Below are 21,936 nucleotides of genomic sequence, written 5' to 3' on the forward strand. Positions count from 1 at the left end.
CCCTGAGCAAGCCAATCACAGTTACTATTTTGCAGAAAGCGCGGGAATTTTCCCGCCACAACTGCCTGGGTACACAAGTCATTCCCACGCCTCGCTGGTAGCCCGCCAGAAAGTGTTTTCGCTAAGTTTCTGCGAAGTAACGGAACCTCTAGCCCAGCCGCTACTTCAGACCCCTCCGGGCGTGTCTTTTGACAATGTCGGTGTCTGCAAAGCATTCACTCGACTTCCTCACACCCGTCGGCTTAACCCTTTCCAGATCAGCAGAGCCCGCCTGTCACCGGACCACCCGGGTGACGAGAGACGCTGTGTGGGAATTCTGCGTGTGAAGGAATAGCGACTTTTCACTGCATGCAATTAGAGAGGAAAATCGTAAGATAGAAATATGAGAGGGGGCTCATGCCACCTCTCAATATGAGTTGCGAAAGAAATGAAATGATGACAGAGAATCGGGGTAGCACTGATAGTTTACACGAATTACGTGAAATCAACGACGAAAGAGACAGCAGTTTCGGCAGCGTGAGAGCCGGTGCAGTGGAATTTAGTGAACAACGTTCGATCAGTCATCTCGTGGCCAATTAGCCAATCAGGAGCAAAGGGAACAATATGTAGAGCCGGTTATTGTAGTGCATGAGTACGGAGAAATTTCTCCTAGAGGGCGGAGAACACCGACAGAAAATTTCAGTGAGGTTCAAAGATATAGTTCAGGACATAACAGTCCGACGCAAATGTATCGCGACGAATTCTGTGCAAGTAAGACAAGACGGGAGACGAACACCCGCGAGTTATGACGGAGGGCAACCCAGTAAGAAACAAGATCTAGGCGTAGGTGTGGCGAGCATTTTGGACTACCTAGAACGTCTGTCACAGGATCTGAAGGCAGTCCGTACAGAAACACAGGCGACGAGAGAACGTCTATCACAAGAAGTGAAGACAGTTCGTACAGAAGTGCAGGCGATACGGAAAGAAACATGTGAAGTTAAGGACGAAGTCAGAATGCGAATAAAACTAGAACGTGAAATAGCGGAAGCAAAGCGGACGGCAACAGTAGCAAAGACAACTGCGAAAGGCGCAAAAAGAATAGCTAAAGAGAAGAAAGAAGGAACCGAAAGAACGACAAAAGTGGGGCAGGTAGTCATAACTAGATTACAAACGAGAGTGAAGAAAATTGAGGAAACTGTAACCAGTAAAAATATGGAATCGGAAAACGGATCGTTTTCGGCAGAATTTTCTGAATTTAAGAAAAAGATCGAGAATTAATTGAATGTACTATCAGCTGACGTTATGTCGAAAGCAAGATCGGGCAATGTAGACGCTGAAACCGTTCAAAGAGTGCAAATGACGTCGACAGTAGAAACAAACGGAGGGGGCAGGCGTGCAGAAAGAATTTCTGAGGACCGAGTCGTACATCCGATGGAAATCGACACGCGATCGCACAATGTAGCAAGAGAAGGAGGAAGTAACGGGCAAAGTTATCACGACAATCAAACGATTAGTTCATCTCAGGACACAAACAGGATTATCAACTCGCAGTACAGTAACGGATCGTCCGGGACAAACAATTGTAGCCCGCTGCGACGTACTGCAACGGTGTTAACGGATTCAAGAAACGTACAAGACATGAGAGGAAATGTAGAGTTCGAAAATACGCGCAAAGAAGCAATGAACAACAGTAACTATCTGGTGACAAGGCAAAATAGATACGACGAAGGGTCATTTGTCTACAAGCACTTTCTTTCTGTAAGAAAATTTCAACACTTCAAAGACGACAGCAATGTCTTGCATCCAAAAACTTTCATTGGTCAATTCGACTTAACTTTACCACCGCAATTGCCACTGATCTACAAGCTAGATTTTGTATGTTCGCACATCGAAGGTGCCTCTGCAGAAAGTATGCGGAGCATCGCAAGAGACTGTTCATCATATAAAGAATTTAGAGATGCTTTCATGAACCGATATTGGTCACGTGAACCGCAGGACAGAATAAAGCAAGAAATCTTAATGACAAGAGACTTCGAAAATTCTGGCTTCAGCAGCGTTGTGGAATTTTTCGATAATATGTTAAAAAGGAACCAGTATCTCGATGACCCGTGTAGTCCGGGGGAGATCATCAGAGTTTGTTACATGAAGTTGCCGTTGTCTTACCAACAGACACTGGCAGGACGATGTGGGAATGACGTGGAGACTTTTAAAAGCATTGTCGGGAATTGGAATTTGCATTTAGAGAGCAGCAAGTTCGGGAGAAAAGAACAGCAAAGGAGACGCAAAAAGTGAGAAGAAATGAAAACGAAAATAATAATCAAAGCCAAAATTGGCCAGCCAGTGCAGGAAATAGGCAAAACAACTTTGGAGGAAACAGAAACGGAGATAGTCAAAATCAGGACTGGAGTAATAATAATAGATGGAGAAATCAAGAGCCACAGAACCGTGGGTGGCAGCAACAAAATAATTTCCCATCACGAAACTTCAACAGAGAGGATAGGCCGCAAGTCGAGCAGAGTTGGAGATCACAGGCACACCAGAATCCACAGATGGTTGAAGTTAGACCACCAAATCCGGGGCGCGGACAAGGTAATCAGAACAGGCAGCAAGATTAACTACTACGATGAACGGGTGCAAAATGGAGCGTACCCGTTGACAAACAACGAACACAGGAAGTGAACATAATAGGATACGAAGACGACATACGGGAATCATTATTAGAGGAGAGAGAGAATAGTACGAAGAATGACATTTACCCTATTGTAACGGTAAAAGTAGGCGACATATCTTGCACTGCAATTATAGATAGTGGAAGCCAACTTTCTGCTATTTCAGACAGTGTGTTTGACTGATGCAGAGCGTCAGTCAACCCGCCAATGTTAAAAATCCAAAAGATTAAAGTACGTGGTGCGCTACTTGGTAAAAGCAGCGACATTACGCAACAAACTAGACTGGAGTTAGAATGCCAAGGGCATAAACTTACAGCAAGTCTCTATATCATTCCGAAGCTTTCCGCCGAAATCATCTTAGGGATGGATTTCTTGGCCGAAGAAAAAGCAATATTGGACCTTGGACGTGGAGAATTGACATTAGGGAAAACTGATAGAGCAATGATAAGGTTCAATGAGCAAGCCATTAAGGCGCAAGTACCTGCCAGTTGCGTAAAACTGCACTTGTTGAGAGAGCACGAAGATGATATAGGACAGGATCATGAATGTTACAGTAAAAATATTAGTCTGGAAGATAAGAAAATACAGATAGCTGAGATTCACGAATGAATAAGCAAAAGTTAACGCAAATTGAGAACAAAGACAGCAGAACGAGAAGGGCTTGAATAAGTGTTAAAAGATCATGCAGCAGTTTTCCTACCAAAGCCGGAAATAATAAAAGGACACCAATACAAATTTCAGGTCAAGAAACATTTTCCATTCAGGGTGTAAAGGAAGGCACACCAGAACGCATATGAAATGGAAGCAATCAAAAGTGGTAAATCACTAGGGGTGCATCATGTCAGTCATCTCAAGCCGTTTGTGGGGTAGGTTTGGATGACAAGACACTGGGACAAATGTACATATAGAGTAATTAAGTGTAAGTAAAATAAGACGTTATGTGTAGATTTCTTTAAAATAATATGGTATAGAATAATATTATATGTTTTGCTGAGGGGAATTCTTAATAAACATTTTGAATTGAGTCATAATTTAACATAACATTTACTGGAATTGTAGCGTAACATATGTTAGCCATTTACATTTCAGGTAATGTGTCATGTTTTCCAAGATTGTAACTCTTAGAGTATTGTTTGTCATGTGGTGAATCGAGGTAGTGGGGTGAGTGTTAATTGTGGTTGGTGTGCATTCGTCTCACCGTAATTGTGGGTTTGATTTGCGTCTGTAGACACGATATGAGGTGGCCTGTCTTACCGCTGTGTAATGACGCGCCAGTTCGAGGATGTTCATTTGATTTATGTTACCGTCCTTAGAGACATAGGTGGCCAGTTTCAAGCAGGAGCGAAGAAATTCACCATTTTTTAGGGTATTTTGAGTGTGTTGTTGCGTCCACAGAGACGTGCGGTGATCTGTCTAGTACGGAATGTCTGGACGCACCGAATTCGAGGCTTTAATGTAGCGATGTGGGTTGTAGCGCCCGGTGGTTTATTTGTATTTGTCTGGTATGCTCCATGTGTGCTCGTGTGAACGCCGACAAGGTTGAAAGAGTAGGTTATCGAGATAATCACAAGACAAACATTCTCAAGGATGCGCAAGGCTAGAGAACTTGATTACAAATATGTAACAACTTTAAACATGAATACTAAAAATTGAATGCAATTTTTCAGGAATCAGCATTATTAAAATTTAATAGTGTACAAAAAGCATAAATATGTACAAAAAAACTAAGGAAGATTGGGCATGAAGAAAATAAGCAAAGGAAAGGTATCAGGAAGAAAAGCAGAGATGTCGGTAATTGATAACTATAACTAATCTGGGAAAGTATCTGTTTTTTTTTTGTTTTTTTTTCCCCCACAGGAAGTGGTTCATGGTGTGGGTTCCTGTAGTCATGTCCTAGTTCATGAACCACGGGCAATGTATGAGTGACCAAGTAAGTGGTCCCGACAGTCGGGATACCAGTTACTTTGGAATAAGGCTGGGCATCTCGGACATATTCTGAGTCGTGGTCACCTTTGTGCTCATACGGCAAAGACTACCAAATCCACCGGTTAGTCCCTCAACCGTTAGGGCTAAAACCCAATGGGACTCGGGGCAAGTAAGGCTAGCAACCTGCTTCCCTGGTACTTTAAATATTATGCTGTCAACAATCAGAGCAAAATGCCTCGGACCTTTGGAGGTGACGGAGTCCCACCTCTAACTGACAAACCAGGGACTCCTAAGATACGACTTGGCAAACAAATGGTAATGAGATGGGGAGCTATTAATATCAATGGGGGCTACTCTGGGAAGAAGGTAGAGCTGGCAGAGGCTGCAAGTAAGATGGGGCTGGACGTTTTAGCTGTTAGTGACATTCGGGTAAGGGGTGAGAAAGAAGAGGAAGTGGGAGAATACAAGGTCTACCTGTCAGGAGTCAAAGCAGGAATAGCACAATGGGGTGTAGGGCTCTACATCAGGAAAGAAATGGAACCCAGCGTAGTTGCAATAAGATATGTAAACGAACGACTGATGTCGATAGATTTGACAATGTCTAGCAAGAAAATTAGGATTGTGTCAGTATACTCGCATTGTGAAGGGACAGATCAAGATAAGATGGATTGTTTTTATGAGGCACTCAGTGATGTAGTTGTTAGAGTAAAGGACAAGGACAATGTTCTGCTCATGGGTGATTTTAACGCCAGGATTGGAAATCGAACAGAAGGGTATGAAAAGGTTATGGGTAAATTTGGAGAGGATATGGAGGCCAACAGGAACGGGAAACAACTCTTGGATTTCTGTGCCAGTATGTACTTAGTAATCACAAACTCCTTTTTTAAACATAAGAACATTCACCGGTATACTTGGGAAGGCAGGGGAACCAGATCTGTCATTGACTATATAATAACAGATCAGGAATTCAGGAAGGCTGTGAGGGACACACGTGTATTCAGGGGATTCTTTGATGACACTGATCATTATTTAATCTGCAGTGAAATTGGGATTGTGAGGCCGAAAGTGCAGGAGGTCAGGTCCATATGTAGGAGGATAAGAGTGGAGAAACTTCAGGATAAGGAAATCAGGCACAAGTACATAACAGCGATCTCAGAAAGGTACCAGTTAGTTGAATGTCGTCAATTACAGTCATCGGAAAAGGAATGGACAAGGTACAGGGACACAGTACTAGAAGTGGCTAAAGAATGTCTTGGAACAGTAGTGTGTAAAAGTAGGATGAAGCAAACAGCTTGGTGGAATGATACAGTCAAGGCAGCCTGTAAAAGGAAAAAGAAGGCGTATCAAAAATGGCTACATACCAAAACCCAGGTAGACAGAGAAAGTTATGTTGAAGAAAGAAACAAAGCCAAACAGATAATTGCAGCATCCAAGAAGAAATCGTGGGAAGACTTTGGAAACAGGTTGGAGACTATGGGTCAAGCTGCTGGAAAACCATTCTGGAGTGTAATTAGCAGTCTTCGAAAGGGAGGTAAGAAGGAAATGACAAGTATTTTGGACAGGTCAGGAAAACTGCTGGTGAATCCTGTGGATGCCTTGGGCAGATGGAGGGAATATTTTGAAGAGTTGCTCAATGTAGGTGAAAATGCGATCAGTAATGTTTCAGATTTCGAGGTAGAATGGGATAGGAATGATGATGGAAATAGTATCACATTTGAGGAAGTGGAAAAAATGGTCAATAGATTGCAGTGCAATAAAGCGGCTGGGGTGGATGAAATTAAGTCGGAACTCATCAAATACAGTGGAATGTCAGGTCTTAAATGGCTACACAGGATAATTGAAATGGCCTGGAAGTCGGGACAGGTTCCATCAGACTGGACACAAGCAGTAATCACACCAATCTTTAAACATGGAAACAGAAAAGATTGTAACAACTACAGAGGTATCTCTTTAATCAGCGTTGTGGGTAAAATCTTCTCAGGTATTGTTGAAAGGAAAGTGCGAGTATTAGTTGAGGACCAATTGGATGAAAATCAGTGTGGGTTTAGGCCTCTTAGAGGTTGTCAGGACCAGATCTTTAGCTTACGGCAAATAATGGAGAAGTGTTATGAGTGGAACAGGGAATTGTATCTATGCTTTATAGATCTGGAAAAGGCATATGACCGGGTTCCTAGGAGGAAATTATTGTCTGTTCTACAAGATTATGGAATAGGAGGCAAACTTTTGCAAGCAATTAAAGGTCTTTACATGGATAGTCAGGCAGCAGTTAGAGTTGACGGTAAATTGAGTTCATGGTTCAGAGTAGTTTCAGGGGTAAGACAAGGCTGCAACCTGTCTCCACTGTTGTTCATATTATTTATGGATCATATGTTGAAAACAATAGACTGGCTGGGTGAGATTAAGATATGTGAACACAAAATAAGCAGTCTTGCATATGCGGATGACTTAGTTGTGATGGCAGATTCGATTGAAAGTTTGCAAAGTAATATTTCAGAGCTAGATCAGAAATGTAAGGACTATGGTATGAAGATTATCATCTCCAAAACGAAAGTAATGTCAGTGGGAAAGAAATATAAACGGATTGAGTGCCAAATAGGAGGAACAAAGTTAGAACAGGTGGACGGTTTCAAGTACTTAGGATGCATATTCTCACAGGACGGCAACATAGTGAAAGAACTGGAAGCGAGGTGTAGCAAAGCTAATGCAGTGAGCGCTCAGCTACGATCTACTCTCTTCTGCAAGAAGGAAGTCAGTACTAAGACTAAGTTATCTGTGCACCGTTCAATCTTTCGACCAACTTTGTTGTATGGGAGCGAAAGCTGGGTGGATTCAGGTTACCTTATCAACAAGGTTGAGGTTACGGATATGAAAGTAGCTAGGATGATTGCAGGTACTAGTAGATGGGAACAATGGCAGGAGGGTGTCCACAATGAGGAAATCAAAGAAAAACTGGGAATGAACTCTATAGATGTAGCAGTCAGGGCGAACAGGCTTAGATGGTGGGGTCATGTTACACGCATGGGAGAAGCAAGGTTAGCCAAGAGACTCATGGATTCAGCAGTAGAGGGTAGGAGGAGTCGGGGCAGACCGAGGAGAAGGTACCTGGATTCGGTTAAGAATGATTTTGAAGTAATAGGTTTAACATCAGAAGAGGCACCAATGTTAGCACTGAATAGGGGATCATGGAGGAACTGTACAAGGGGGGCTATGCTCCAGACTGAACGCTGAAAGGCATAATCAGTCTTAAATGATGATGATGATGATGATGAGGAAATGTGGTGTGTCCAACGTTGACAGCAAGGACGGAACAAAAGATAACTTCCCTTCCTTTTTCCTTGGTCCTAGTTGGCCAACAATTCCCCAACACATCCTAGAAACATTATATTAGGTCTGCATGATGAAGTATTGAAGTAGAAACTACAAGTCATTTATATAGTATCTATAGTAGAAAGTGAAACATTGTAGTAAGAATTGGTGGTGGTAAATATTCTAACGAAATGTCTTCTTTCCCTACAGCAAAACGAAAAAAGGAGAATGATGTTATTTTGTTTAAATGAGTTAAATTGATAAAATTGGCAGATATTAATATTATTGACAAGAGTAAATGTATGTAAAATATGTAATTTATGTCTAGAGTAGAGAGAGTAACTTTGTAAGGGATCCTATAAAAGGTAATATTTTACTTTGTATGAAACTAAAAAGGATGGAAATTGTTGTAAACAGATGGACGTGGATGTTTGGTCTCAGAGGACTGGCACGCAGAAGAGGGAGAGTGTTTGGCGTAAGTGGAGTACCGGCCGCAGTGGGACGACAGCGAGGAGAAATCACTGTCGCTTTCCGTGGCCGAAGTAGGTAGCCAGCTGGCGGGCTGAGGGCACAGGGAAGGCATCCCTTCCACCGGAGCGCTCCAGCTGACCGTGAAAGGGTCGGCGTGGCGAGAAGTAGGACCCGTGCGGCGGCCTGCCATCACAACAAGCGGCGGGCGACACAACAGCTGTCCGTCATAGTGGGGGGTCCAAAGCTTGAATGGCCCAAGGCCGACTGCCCATTCTCTCGCTGCAGACAACGAGGTGGTAGTGAACGAACATTGACTGAGAGGCAACACTAAACACAGCTCGTGTGGATGCATCCAAAGCTTTCTACACTATGGTATTGCAGCTGTATATATAAGCATAGTTCAAATGGCCCTGAGCACTATGGGACTTAACATCTATCGTCATCAGTCCCCTAGAACTTAGAACTACTTAACCTAACTAACCTAAGGACGGCACACAACACCCAGTCATCACGAGGCAGAGAAAATCCCTGACCCCGCCGGGAATCGAACCCGGGACCCCGTGATCGGGAAGCAAGAACGCTACCGCCAGACCACGAGCTGCGGACAATATATAAGCATATTAACATCTCCTGATCCTAACTGTCACAAAATTTCCCTATCCAAAAACAATAGCTGATGAGACGTAACATGAAGGAAGAAGACTAGGTACACATTTGAGATTGGAAGAACACGAAGAATGAAATAGGAAACAGTGACACAAGTCCTCAGTCGCCGAAGAAGAGTATAGGATCCTAAGCCCTGTCAGTACGTGGTCTCGCGGTAGCGTTCTCGCTTCCCGAGCACGGGGTCCCGGGTTCGATTCCCGGCGGGGTCAGGGATTTTCTCAGCCTCGTGATGACTGGGTGTTGTGTGTTGTCCTTAGGTTAGTTAGGTTTAAGTAGTTCTAAGGACTGATGCCCATAACTGTTAAGTCCCATAGTGCTGAGACTATTTGAACCATTTTTGAACCCTGTCAGTACACAGCACAACATCTGCGCACTACTAATTAAATCGTCATCTTACACTTCTTGTACCAGCCATACTTCTGGCACTCCTGCAGCTAATTGAAGAGGCCTATTGTATGTCGGAGGAGATTCCTGAATGGTTACCATTGTTGCTGAACCACCATCGAGCCGTGGGTCCGGGGGTCCATCAGCACCTTTCAACAGCGCCACAAATGCATTAATCTACAAGTGTAAAGTGTTGTGATAGTGCCAGTGAAAACAACATGGTTAGGTCGGTGTATATCAACGTCTTTCTGTAACTAAATTTAACTGATGTGTGTTCTAAAACTTTTTCAGGATCAGCAAAGGACATTATAAAAACGACAATAATTTATCCATGAAATAACATATTTATGTCTTGTTGTATTTGTATTTTATCTTTTGCTTTCATATTATTACAGATGTATTTTTCTATTATGTTTTGTGTCTTAATACACTCCTGGAAATGGAAAAAAGAACACATTGACACCGGTGTGTCAGACCCACCATACTTGCTCCGGACACTACGAGAGGGCTGTACAAGCATTGATCACACGCACGGCACAGAGGACACACCAGGAACCGCGGTGTTGGCCGTCGAATGGCGCTAGCTGCGCAGCATTTGTGCACCGCCGCCGTCAGTGTCAGCCAGTTTGCCGTGGCATACGGAGCTCCATCGCAGTCTTTAACACTGGTAGCATGCCGCGACAGCGTGGACGTGAACCGTATGTGCAGTTGACGGACTTTGAGCGAGGACGTATAGTGGGCATGCGGGAGGCCGGGTGGACGTACCGCCGAATTGCTCAACACGTGGGGCGTGAGGTCTCCACAGTACATCGATGTTGTCGCCAGTGGTCGGCGGAAGGTGCACGTGCCCGTCGACCTGGGACCGGACCGCAGCGACGCACGGATGCACGCCAAGACCGTAGGATCCTACGCAGTGCCGTAGGGGACCGCACCGCCACTTCCCAGCAAATTAGGGACACTGTTGCTCCTGGGGCATCGGCGAGGACCATTCGCAACCGTCTCCATGAAGCTGGGCTACGGTCCCGCACACCGTTAGGCCGTCTTCCGCTCACGCCCCAACATCGTGCAGCCCGCCTCCAGTGGTGTCGCGACAGGCGTGAATGGAGGGACGAATGGAGACGTGTCGTCTTCAGCGATGAGAGTCGCTTGTGCCTTGGTGCCAATGATGGTCGTATGCGTGTTTGGCGCCGTGCAGGTGAGCGCCACAATCAGGACTGCACACGACCGAGGCACACAGGGCCAACACCCGGCATCATGGTGTGGGGAGCGATCTCCTACACTGGCCGTACACCACTGGTGATCGTCGAGGGGACACTGAATAGTGCACGGTACATCCAAACCGTCATCGAACCCATCGTTCTACCATTCCTAGACCGGCAAGGGAACTTGCTGTTCCAACAGGACAATGCACGTCCGCATGTATCCCGTGCCACCCAACGTGCTCTAGAAGGTGTAAGTCAACTACCCTGGCCAGCAAGATCTCCGGATCTGTCCCCCATTGAGCATGTTTGGGACTGGATGAAGCGTCGTCTCACGCGGTCTGCACGTCCAGCACGAACGCTGGTCCAACTGAGGCGCCAGGTGGAAATGGCATGGCAAGCCGTTCCACAGGACTACATCCAGCATCTCTACGATCGTCTCCATGGGAGAATAGCAGCCTGCATTGCTGCGAAAGGTGGATATACACTGTACTAGTGCCGACATTGTGCATGCTCTGTTGCCTGTGTCTATGTGCCTGTGGTTCTGTCAGTGTGATCATGTGATGTATCTGACCCCAGGAATGTGTCAATAAAGTTTCCCCTTCCTGGGACAATGAATTCACGGTGTTCTTATTTCAATTTCCAGGAGTGTATTTCATTATGCAGTGTCTGTGTATGTTTTATACGTTTATTTTTGTGTGATTCAATGATATGTTTCAATGATATGTGTGTTTCATGATAGTAGAGCGGCCACGAAATATTAAATTGATATTTATTTTGTATTTCACATGTCTACACGTGATACAGGTATTGGGCCTGTTCAGAACATATTAAAAAGTATTGTATGTTTGAATTTCAACACAAACATCAGAACAGAAAAACGCCCAGAAACAATAACACGTTTTCTTGAAGTTAACTCAAATGAGAATGTAATTACTTGTTTAAAATAATTAAATGTAGGTGGCCACTCTAAAAAAAATTTACTTACATAGGGAAGGATAAATGAAGAGTGAGACGACCTAAAGTCTAATACTAAGATCTGCCGTTTCATAAGGAGTTAAATTTCGTAAACAGTGTTTGCTTGCTTTTTCTTGAGAGAGCCAATCTTACCAGTGTAGTATATCCAAGAACAGTGTACAATTTGTTTAATTTGTTTTCATTCATGAATTGTTCAATATGATCTAATTTCTATCGTGAGATAATTTACAATTATTTACAATATCACTTTTGATTCAGTAGTAGGTGGTAGTTAGCCATCACTGTCACATTAATAAATTTTATTCATGTTTAATATCGGCCTCTACCCCTATAGGATTACTACACCATCAACACGGTAAGGCTTTGTACATATAGACGGAGACCAGGGCACATTTACGTGGACTTCTTTTCGGAAATTTTTAAATATTTTCGCTTAGGTTTATCGTGTTAAAAATTTTAGTCTTATGACATGGTTATTAAAGTATAAATCGGTGTGCATATTTCTAACTGAACATTACAGTTAAGAGTGCAAAATAATTTTATGCAGGCTTAAGTCGAATGCGTGAACGTGCCTTGGGTATGGGGCAGGTTTACGCACCTGCTGGGGCACGTTTATGGTATAACGGAACACATTAATGAGTAAACAAAACCCATTACTGAAATTTTCAAAATATGTTTCACCGGCAGTAAACCAAATTATTGGTTTACTTACACCAATTAACAGGGTAAAAAAAAAACAACTATTTTACTGGCAGTAAACAAATTGACTAATTTCCACCCGTTAGCATAATGTAGCCTACATAGATGTTTGAATGTTAATTAAAGGTCTATTCATCATCACTGTCCGAGTTGCAATTTATACACACTAAAAATAACGTGTATCCTCTAGCTGAATCGTCATGAGCTCAACATTAAGATCTAAGTTTGCAGGACCCATTCTTGATTTCCTTATGGTTGACCGTATCGTTTCAAGCAGTAAATACAAAGCAATTTTTCACCCTTTTAATCAACAATCTGCAGGTCGTAAGAGGAAGGTAGAACACATGGATGGGACCTACGTTGAGGCGCGAGTGCTTGCTAATAGATGCTTTGAAAGGAGTAATTGGTGAGAGGAAATTGAGAGGAAGGCGGAGATACACAATAGGATAGATGACGGAAATGGAAGCGCCAGTTACGCGGATCCGAAGAGGATGGCAGAACACAGGAGATTACTGAGAGTTATCATGTGAAAATGAACCTTTGTGCAGAACAATAATGATGACATCAGAAGTAGGCCTATGTATATTTTTCCTTGTTCTTGTTCTTAGCAATTTATTGCTCGTATCATTCCTTGCTCTCATAGAATTAATTCTTTCTGCTTGAGATTCATTAGGTTCAAACAGCTCTTTTAGCAATTTCTACATTTTAGTCTCCCGTGCCTTCATTTCCTTTTTGCTTTGGGTTTCCAACTGCTGTTTGTTAAAGTATTCTTGACTGGGTTATCAGGATGACAATGCAAAACGGAGTAAGCGTGTTCCAACAGAACTGCGTAGACGTGTCCCATCGCCGTGTTTGACTTAGTTTCGAAACTATTGTAGCAATTTTCAGGCTTTGAAATTTTACAAATGTACCTTGTAAAGTAGAATAATTCCCTGTAAACGAACTTATATTTATCTATTCTCGATTCTAAAAGGTATGCTCCCTAGGGCTTCAAGAGTTTAGATTTATTCATCTTGCACAAATACACAAATGTGTTCTTCGCGCTAAGACGTTCACACAACCGGTGCCGTGAAGTTCGTGAAAGCCTCAGTAGATGGCAGCACTAATCTTCTATTGCCAGTAGCGCTCAAGGAACTTATAAAACGGCGCTGCTATGTTTTACAGTACTGTGGGATATGAGACTCGAAAATATATACATTTCAGTTCAAAAATTTTGAGCTCTAAACAACGGCATGCTACAATTCGTGTATATGCTAACGTAATAAGCTGCATTTGGTTACGAACGAACAGTTAAGGCAATTTTTTTGTAGTAAGCAAAAAATAAATCGGTTAACAGTGACTGGTTGCTGTTTGTTAATATAAATTAAACTGGTATCTTGTAGTTACATACTTAAATATTTTGTTGTGACATAACTCAAAGGAAGATGTGTTATAAACAAAGGCTCGTAGGTTTACCATCACAATGACCGGCTTCTACACTGTCCGCTGTTCACAGTAGACCATTTAGGGGGTTGTGGGGGACTTTGGTAGCGCTCTAGCGAGAGTAGTTTGCGATAAAAGTACTGTGCTTAAACCTGCCCCACGCATAAACGTGCCCCGAACTCCGCTACCTATACATTACCCACAACATGTTAGCGTGAGCTGTTAGCACATCCCGTAACAGCGCACGCCCCCACGCCCTAAAACCTGCGACACATACGGTGCGTTGCGCCGCCTGGACGTACTCACCGGGAGATGACGTAGGACTCCTTGACGAGCGCCGGGTTGAAGGGCATCTTGCTCTCGCGCGACCACCGCTTCAGCTTGGACAGCTTGTTGATGAGGAAGATGCCCGCGCCCTGCGACTTGCCGCACGGCTTCATGATCCACGTGCTCTGCGGGCTCTTCCGGTACTCCTCCACGAACATGTTGTAGTCTGCAACGGCAAGTCCTCAGCCCCAGAGGCACGCCAAAACACCACTTCACGTTAACGTGTCTTATACGCACACATTGTACTGCAAAGTGGAAAATTAACATCAACGTCTGCGGCTCTTCATTCTTGCTTCCTGATTAAGGTAAAGTTTTCCTCAAACTGACTCATGCTTTCGATGCCGCATTGCTTCACTAGGCATGGTCTTGTTGGTGCGTCATGCGTTCCTTGGCTTCGACTTTCCGAATCAGGTACAGACGGACCTAACATTTACTGTGGACTCAGAACGACGGTGGTGTTTTTTACTTTAAAAATCACTGGCAGAACCGAGACAAGCGGTTAGTGACAGAACGACTCTTAGGGTCGACTAGGGATCCAATTTCGAACGTTTATATCTGTAGTCTGACACTAATCCAAAAGTTTTTACAAAATTTCACACAATTACAATAACAGAAAATAATTTTTCTTAAAAGACATCATAGTCGCCGTTGACTGTATAAAATATTTATTGTTACTATTGCAATTTCAGCCTTATGACCATTTTCAAGTAACACTGCAAAGTTACTTTCTGCCAGAATATAAAACTATCTGACATGAGTCGTCGAAATGCAGCCTTTTGACTGCGAAAGTCCCACAAGATCCGACGAGTACGACACTTATTACATCGTAATATGTTGTTAAATATATACTGAACTTCTATGTGTGATAGATTATTAGAACGATGGTAACATCGACAGTTTAGTATATATTTAACAACATATTACGATGTAATAAGTGTCGTACTCGTCGGATCTTGTGGGACTTTCGCAGTCAAAAGGCTGCATTTCGATGACGACATGTTTTTTTTTTCCCGAAGGGGGCGGGCTGGCAGCAGCTTAGTACGCTGCTCTCCAGCCTACAGACTTTTATTTTAAAAAACGGAAGAAGAAAAGAAACAAGAAAAACAGGCGATAAAACGGTGACGTCGAGTGTAAAATGGCGGAAACATGCGGAAAGTTAAAACAGAAAGCAAAAGGGGTTGGCAACGTTAATAAAAGACAGAGGAATCAGACAAGTAACATAGTACACACACAATTAAAAAAACACAGCGACAGTCTGGTTTTTTTCGCAAGAGATAAAAGGCAGACCCAGCGACAGTATGATGGCCGTTCGCAACACTTCCCAAAAAACACAACACGGAACACTCACTGTAAAACACTCACTGTAGAACACTGCACGAAAGTGGCGGCACAAAGATGACACTCCCGAGCCAAAGGCAGATGGGGGGGGGGGGGACATGTACTCATGTCAGATAGTTTTATATTCTGACAGAATATAATTTTGCAGTGTTATTTGAAAATGGCCATAAGGCTGAAATTGCAATAGTAACAATAAATATTTTTTCAACAGCGACTATGACCATGACTGTGAATCCCAACCATGAGAAGTTTAACAGAAAATAATCTCAGTCTATGAACAGTTGTGAGCCTTGAGACACATCCACACTTCAATTTTCAGTAAGGAAACTGTGAACGCATTCTATCTGTTAGGCATCTTGTTGTTGTTCTTTTTATCGTAGTCTAGAAAAGCGGGTTCTTTCTAGTATCTGTAAGTTTGCTTGCGCTGTCTCCTTATTACCTATGGTTGTGATTTCTCATTGAGTGCTGGATTTATTTACAGTCTGGCTTAACTAATACCAAGCATCTTGCAAAGTTTAGATAGCGTTTTTGATGTACCTGTATCTTCTTTTGTTGCGCGAAAGTGTATTATCAGTAATCCTCCAGTCTGTCTCGCCTTTCCTCGTTTCAGTATCACCTAGCATGTAGAGGGTGGTTCCGTCACGATGGTGCAAAGTTTTAGGACGATGAAGAAGGGTATGTGTATTAATTTGAGGTAAGTGACCCTGGTTCGGAAACCAGCGAGATGAAAATTATGAACGAAAATCGTTCTGATACCTCTGCCAGACGAATACATCTACCGGTAGTGTTGGACTGCACGGTAGACAAGTTTCACAAGTGGTAGTATGGACCAAAACAGGAATAACTGTCTGGTAAACATGAGCTCTATAATGGATACATAAGAACAACGAGCACTTGTTTATCTTCGTTACTGTGAAAGACATCTCTTCTACTGAAGTGCCCACAGCTCTTGCTCTTTGCATTTTAGAGACCATATTTACTGTTTTTTGTCTTGTGGCCCATACTACGAGGGTAAGTCAATTATTATCCGAAAAGTAGTTATAAAAAATAGGAAACTTACAAGAACATCATTTTTCGACATAGTCTCCTTGCGTTTCAACTCACTTGGTCCATCGTTGTACAAGCTTCCTGATGCCCTCATAAAAGAAGGTTCTCGGTTGAGCTGCGAGCCAGGAATGCACCGCTTCTTTCACTGCTTCGTCCGAGGCAAATCGACGGCCCCTTTATGCCTGAGTAGACCAAACAAGTGATTGTCAGAAGGGGCAAGATCGGGACTATATGGAGGAAGATCCAGTTCTTCAAATTTGAGTTTCTGGAGCGTTTCAGCAGTGTGGGCAGCAGTATGCGGACGGGCATTGTCGTGCAACAACACAACACCTTTTGACAGGAATCGTCGACGTTTGCTTCGAATTACAAGCTTTAGCCTTGCAGTAAGCATCTCACTCAAACGTACACTGTCTATTGTTGTGGCCCTTTCCCCATAACGTTCCAGTACTGGACCTTGTGCGTCCCAAAAAACCGTAAGCATCAGTTTTCATGCGGATGGTTGGGTCTTGAACTTTTTCTTGCACGGCGAATTTGGACGTTTCCATTCCGTACTCTGCCGTTTACTCTCCGGCTCGTAATGATGGATCCACGTTTTGTTGCGAGTAATGATCCTGTCTAAGAAGTTGTCCCCTTCGTTATCACAACGATCCAAATGTTTTTTGCAGATGTGCAAGCGCGTTTGTTTATGCAACTGTGTGAGTTGTTTTCGGACCCATCTTGCACAAACTGTATGAAACCCAAGTCTGTTGTGGATGATTTCGTAGGCAGAACCGTGACTAATTTGCAGACGATGTGGCACTTGGTTAATAGTTAATCGTCTGTCTAAGAGAATCATTTCACGTGAACGCTCAATGGTTGCTTCATTTGTGGCGGTAAACGGTCGTCCGGCTCCTTCGTCGAGCATCACACTTGTGCGACCATTTCGGAATTTTTCAATCGAGTCGTAGACACTCCGTTGTTGCAAAACACTGTTCCCGTAATGTACCAAAAGTATTCGAAGAGTTTCGGTCCCTGATATGCCTTCCGACCAAAAAAACACGGATCACTGAACGTTTCTCTTCTTTGGTGCAAATAGACAGCGGAGCAGCCATGATTAACAGCGCGGCAGCGATAACGAAACTAGCCTAGCAGCTTGAAAACTGCAGAGATATAACAACGTAAAACGACAGTACTACCAATATGAACAAAAATATAAGTAAATTGCGGATAATAATTGACTCAGCCTCGTATTTCCTTCAAAACTTTGGATACCAAAGAGCTGCAGTATAAGAGATTCATTAGTTCAAAAGCACAACCGGCAAACGGCAGGATGATGAGTAAGGGAAAGCAGAGCGGTAAAGGTACCTTTCATGGAGGGAGGCGAAAACTACTGAGGAACGGCGTTCCCTTCGCCTATCCCCCGCCCCCACCCCCACCCACCGACTCACACATTCACATAGCCATACGCTGTGGACTTGTACTCACTCATAGTGTTAAGTTCACATTATGTTCAGATGTGTGTGAAATCTTATGGGACTTAACTGCTAAGGTCATCAGTCCCTAAGCCTACACACTACTTAACCTAAACTATCCTAAGGACAAACACACACACCCATGCCCGAGGCAGGACTCGAACCTCCGCCGGGACCAGCCGCACAGTCCATCACTGCAGCGCCTTAGACCGCTCGGCTAGTGTTACGTGAACCATTGGTAATGGTGAGAGTGACCGGTTTTATACCATGGAAATTATGACTTTACTAAAGTTGTGGAAGCTTCGTTCCCTTAGTTCTCAAACCAGCTACATGACAAACATACTAAACAAATTTTCGAGCGAGTGTTTTTCAAACTGAGCACGTCCACAATCGATAGGCAAAGATGTGCGGCCGAGTAACGAGTTAAAATTTCACAGATATTAACACACAAATCCCCCCATGAACCATAGACCTTGCTGTAGGTGGGGAGGCTTGCGTGCCTCAGCGATACAGATAGCCATATCGTAGGTGCAACCACAGCGGAGGGGTATCTGTTGAGAGGCCAGACACACGTGTGGTTCCTGAAAAGGGGCAGCAGCCTTTTCAGTAGTTGCAGGGGCAACAGTCTGGATGATTGACTGATCCGGCCTTGTAACACTAACCAAAACGGCCTTGCTGTGCTGGTACTGCGAACGGCTGAAAGCAAGGGGAAACTACGGCCGTAATTTCTCCCGAGGGCATACAGCTTTACTGTATGGATAAATGATGATGGCGTCCTCTTGGGTAAAATATTCCGGAGGTAAAATAGTCCCCCATTCGGATCTCCAGGCGGGGACTACTCAGGAGGACGTCGTTATCAGGAGAAAGAAAACTGGCGTTCTACGGATCGGAGCGTGGAATGTCAGATCCCTTAATCGGGCAGGTAGGTTAGAAAATTTAAAAAGGGAAATGGATAGGTTAAAGTTAGATATAGTGGGAATTGTGACGTTCGGTGGCAGGAAGAATAAGACTTTTGGTCAGGTGAATACAGGGTTATAAATACAAAATCAAATAGGGATAATGCAGGAGTAGGTTTAATAATGAATAAAACAATAGGAATGAGGATAAGCCACTACAAACAGCACAGCGAACGCATTGCTGTGGCCAAGATAGACACGAAACCCATGCCTATGACAGTAGTACAAGCCTATATGCAAACTAGCTCTGCAGATGATGAAGAAATTGAAGAAATGTATGAGGAACTAAAAGAAACTATTCAGATAGTGAAGGGAGACGAAAATTTAATAGTCATGGGTGACTGGAATTCAGTAGTAGGAAAAGGGTGAGAAGGAAACGTAGTAGGTGAATAGGGACTGGGGATAAGAAATGAAAGAGGAAGCCGCCTGGTGGAATTTTGCATAGAGCACAACTTAATCATAGCTAACAGTTGGTTCAAGAATCATAAAAGAAGGTTGTATACATGGAAGAAGCCTGGAGATACTGACAGGTTTCAGATAGATTATAATACTGGTAAGACAGAGATTTAGGAACCAGGTTTTAAATTATAAGATACTTCCAGCGGCAGATGTGGACTCTGACCAAAATCTATTGGTTATGAACTGTTTTCAGGGAGAGCATAAGGGAACAATTGACAAGAATGGGGGAACGAAATACAGTAGAAGAAGAATGGGTAGCTTTGTGGAATGAAGTAGTGAAGGCAGCAGAGGATCAAGTAGGTAGAAAGACAAGGGCTAGTAGAAATCTTTGGGTGACAGAAGAAATATTGAACATAATTGACGAAAGGAGAAAATATAAAAATGCTGTAAATGAAGCAGGAAAAAAGGAATACAAACGATTGAAAAATGAGATCGACAGGAAGAGCAAAATGTGTGAGACAGGCGAAATACCCTCAGACTTCAAGAAGAATATAATAATTACAATCCCAAAGAAAGCAGGCGTTGACAGATGTGAAAATTACCGAACTATCAGTTTAATAAGTCACAGCTGCAAAATACTAACACGAATTCTTTAGAGACGAATGGAAAAACTGGTAGAAGCTGACCTTGGGGAAGATCAGTTTGGATTCCGTAGAAATATAGGGACACGTGAGGCAATACTGACCCTGCAACCTATTTTAGAAGCTAGATTAAGAAAAGGCAAACCTACGTTTCTAGCATTTGTAGACTTAGAGAAAGCTTTTGACAATGTTGACTGGAATACTCTCATTCAAATTCTAAAGGTGGCAGGGGTAAAATGCAGGGAGCGAAAGGCTATTTACAATTTGTACAGAAACCAGATGGCAGTTATAAGAGTCGAGGGCCATGAAAGGGAAGTAGTTGTTGGGAAGGGAGTAAGACAGAGTTGTAGCCTATCCCCGATGTTGTTCAATCTGTATATTGAGCAAGCAGTACAGGAAACAAAAGAAAACTTTGGATTAGGTATTAAAATCCATGGAGAAGAAATAAAAACTTTGGGGTTCGACGATGACATTGTAATTCTGTCAGAGACAGCAAACGACTTGGAAGAGCAGGTGAACGGCATGGGCAGCGTCTTGAAAGGAGGATATAAGATTAACATCAACAAAAGCAAACCGAGGATAATGGAATGTAGTCAAATAAAGTCGGGTGATGCTGCAGGAATTAGATTAGGAAATGAGATACTTAAAGTAGTAAAGGAGTTTTGCTATTTGGGGAGCAAAATAACTGATGATGGTCGAAGTAGAGAGGATATAAAATGTAGACTGGCAATGGCAAGGAAAGCGTTTCTGAAGAAGAGAAATTTGTTAACATCGAGTATTGATTTAAGTGTCAGGAAATCGTTTCTGAAAGTATATGTATGGAGTGTAGCCATGTATGGAAGTGAAACATGGACGACAAATTGTTTGGACAAGAAGAGAATAGAAGCTTTCGAAATGTGGTGCTACAGAAGAATGCTGAAGATCAGATGGGTAGATCACATAACTAATGAGGAGGTACTGAATAGGATTGGGGAGAAGAGGAGTTTGTGGCACAACTTGACTAGAAGAAGGGATCGGTTGGTAGGACATGTTCTAAGGCATCAAGGTATCACCAATTTAGTATTGGAGGGCAGTGTGGAGGGTAAAAATCGTAGTGGGATACCAAGAGATGAATGCACTAAGTAGATTCAGAGGGATGTACGCTTCAGTAGGTACTGGGAGATGAAGAAGCTTGCACAGGATAGAGTAGCGTGGAGAGCTGCATCAAACCAGTCTCAGGACTGAAGACCACAACAACAACAACACACAAACACTTAAGCTCCTTGCGGCAACCAACGTTAATTCGGCCACCATTTCCACGGCGGTCAGAACATTAAGAGGAGTCCAAAGAGTTAAAATCAGGCTCGTCAATTCTCGACTTTCTTTAAATCTTTAGGCACCGACGGATTCCGACAATTTCTGGTTTTTATGCAGTAAAACTATATTTATAATCTTATGGTGAAATTCCATTATATTTGTGTCTAGTGCGCCTATTTATTTCAATCACAGTTACACTACTGGCCATTAAAATTGCTACACCAAGAACAGATGCAGATGATAAACAGGTATTCACTGGACAAATATATTGAACTAGAACTGAGGTGTGATTACATTTTCACGCAATGTATTGTGACGAGCCAGTTGCTCGGCCACCATTGACCAGACGTTCTCAGGTGGTGAGAGATCTGGAGAATGTGCTGGCCAGGGCAGCAGTCGAACATTTTCCAGAAAGGTCCGTACAGGACCTGCAACATGTGGTCGTGCATTATCCTGCTGAAATGTAGGGTTTCGCAGGGACCGAATGAAGGGTAGTGTCACATCTGAAATGTAACGTCTACTGTTCAAAGTGCCGCCAATGCGAACAAGAGGTGACCGAGACGTGTAACCAATGGCACCCCACATCAAAAATGTTCTAATGTGTGTGAAATCTTATGGGACGGAACTGCTAAGGTCATCAGTACCTAAGCGTACACACTACTTAACCTAAATTATCCTAAGGACAAACACACACACCCATGCCCGAGGGAGGATTCGAACCTCCGCCGGGACCTGCCGCACAGTCCATGACTGCAGCGCCTTAGATCGCTCGGCAAATCCCG

General features: G+C 43.3%; 1 protein-coding gene across 1 annotated transcript in view; it reads right to left on the reverse strand.

The window, feature by feature from the left end:
* Positions 1–21,936, reverse strand: part of LOC126176142 (polyglutamylase complex subunit TTLL1) — a gene marked incomplete at its 3' end in the record, with an annotated part of 265,578 nt that overhangs the window by 79,748 nt on the left and 163,894 nt on the right. Inside the window, exon 5 of the mRNA XM_049923281.1 lies at positions 14,006–14,192. Coding sequence (XP_049779238.1) covers positions 14,006–14,192 — 187 coding nt within the window. The remainder of the gene's footprint in view (positions 1–14,005; positions 14,193–21,936) is intronic.

Source organism: Schistocerca cancellata, chromosome 3 (assembly GCF_023864275.1).
Source record: "Schistocerca cancellata isolate TAMUIC-IGC-003103 chromosome 3, iqSchCanc2.1, whole genome shotgun sequence".
In the NCBI taxonomy this organism is placed as follows: domain Eukaryota; kingdom Metazoa; phylum Arthropoda; class Insecta; order Orthoptera; family Acrididae; genus Schistocerca; species Schistocerca cancellata.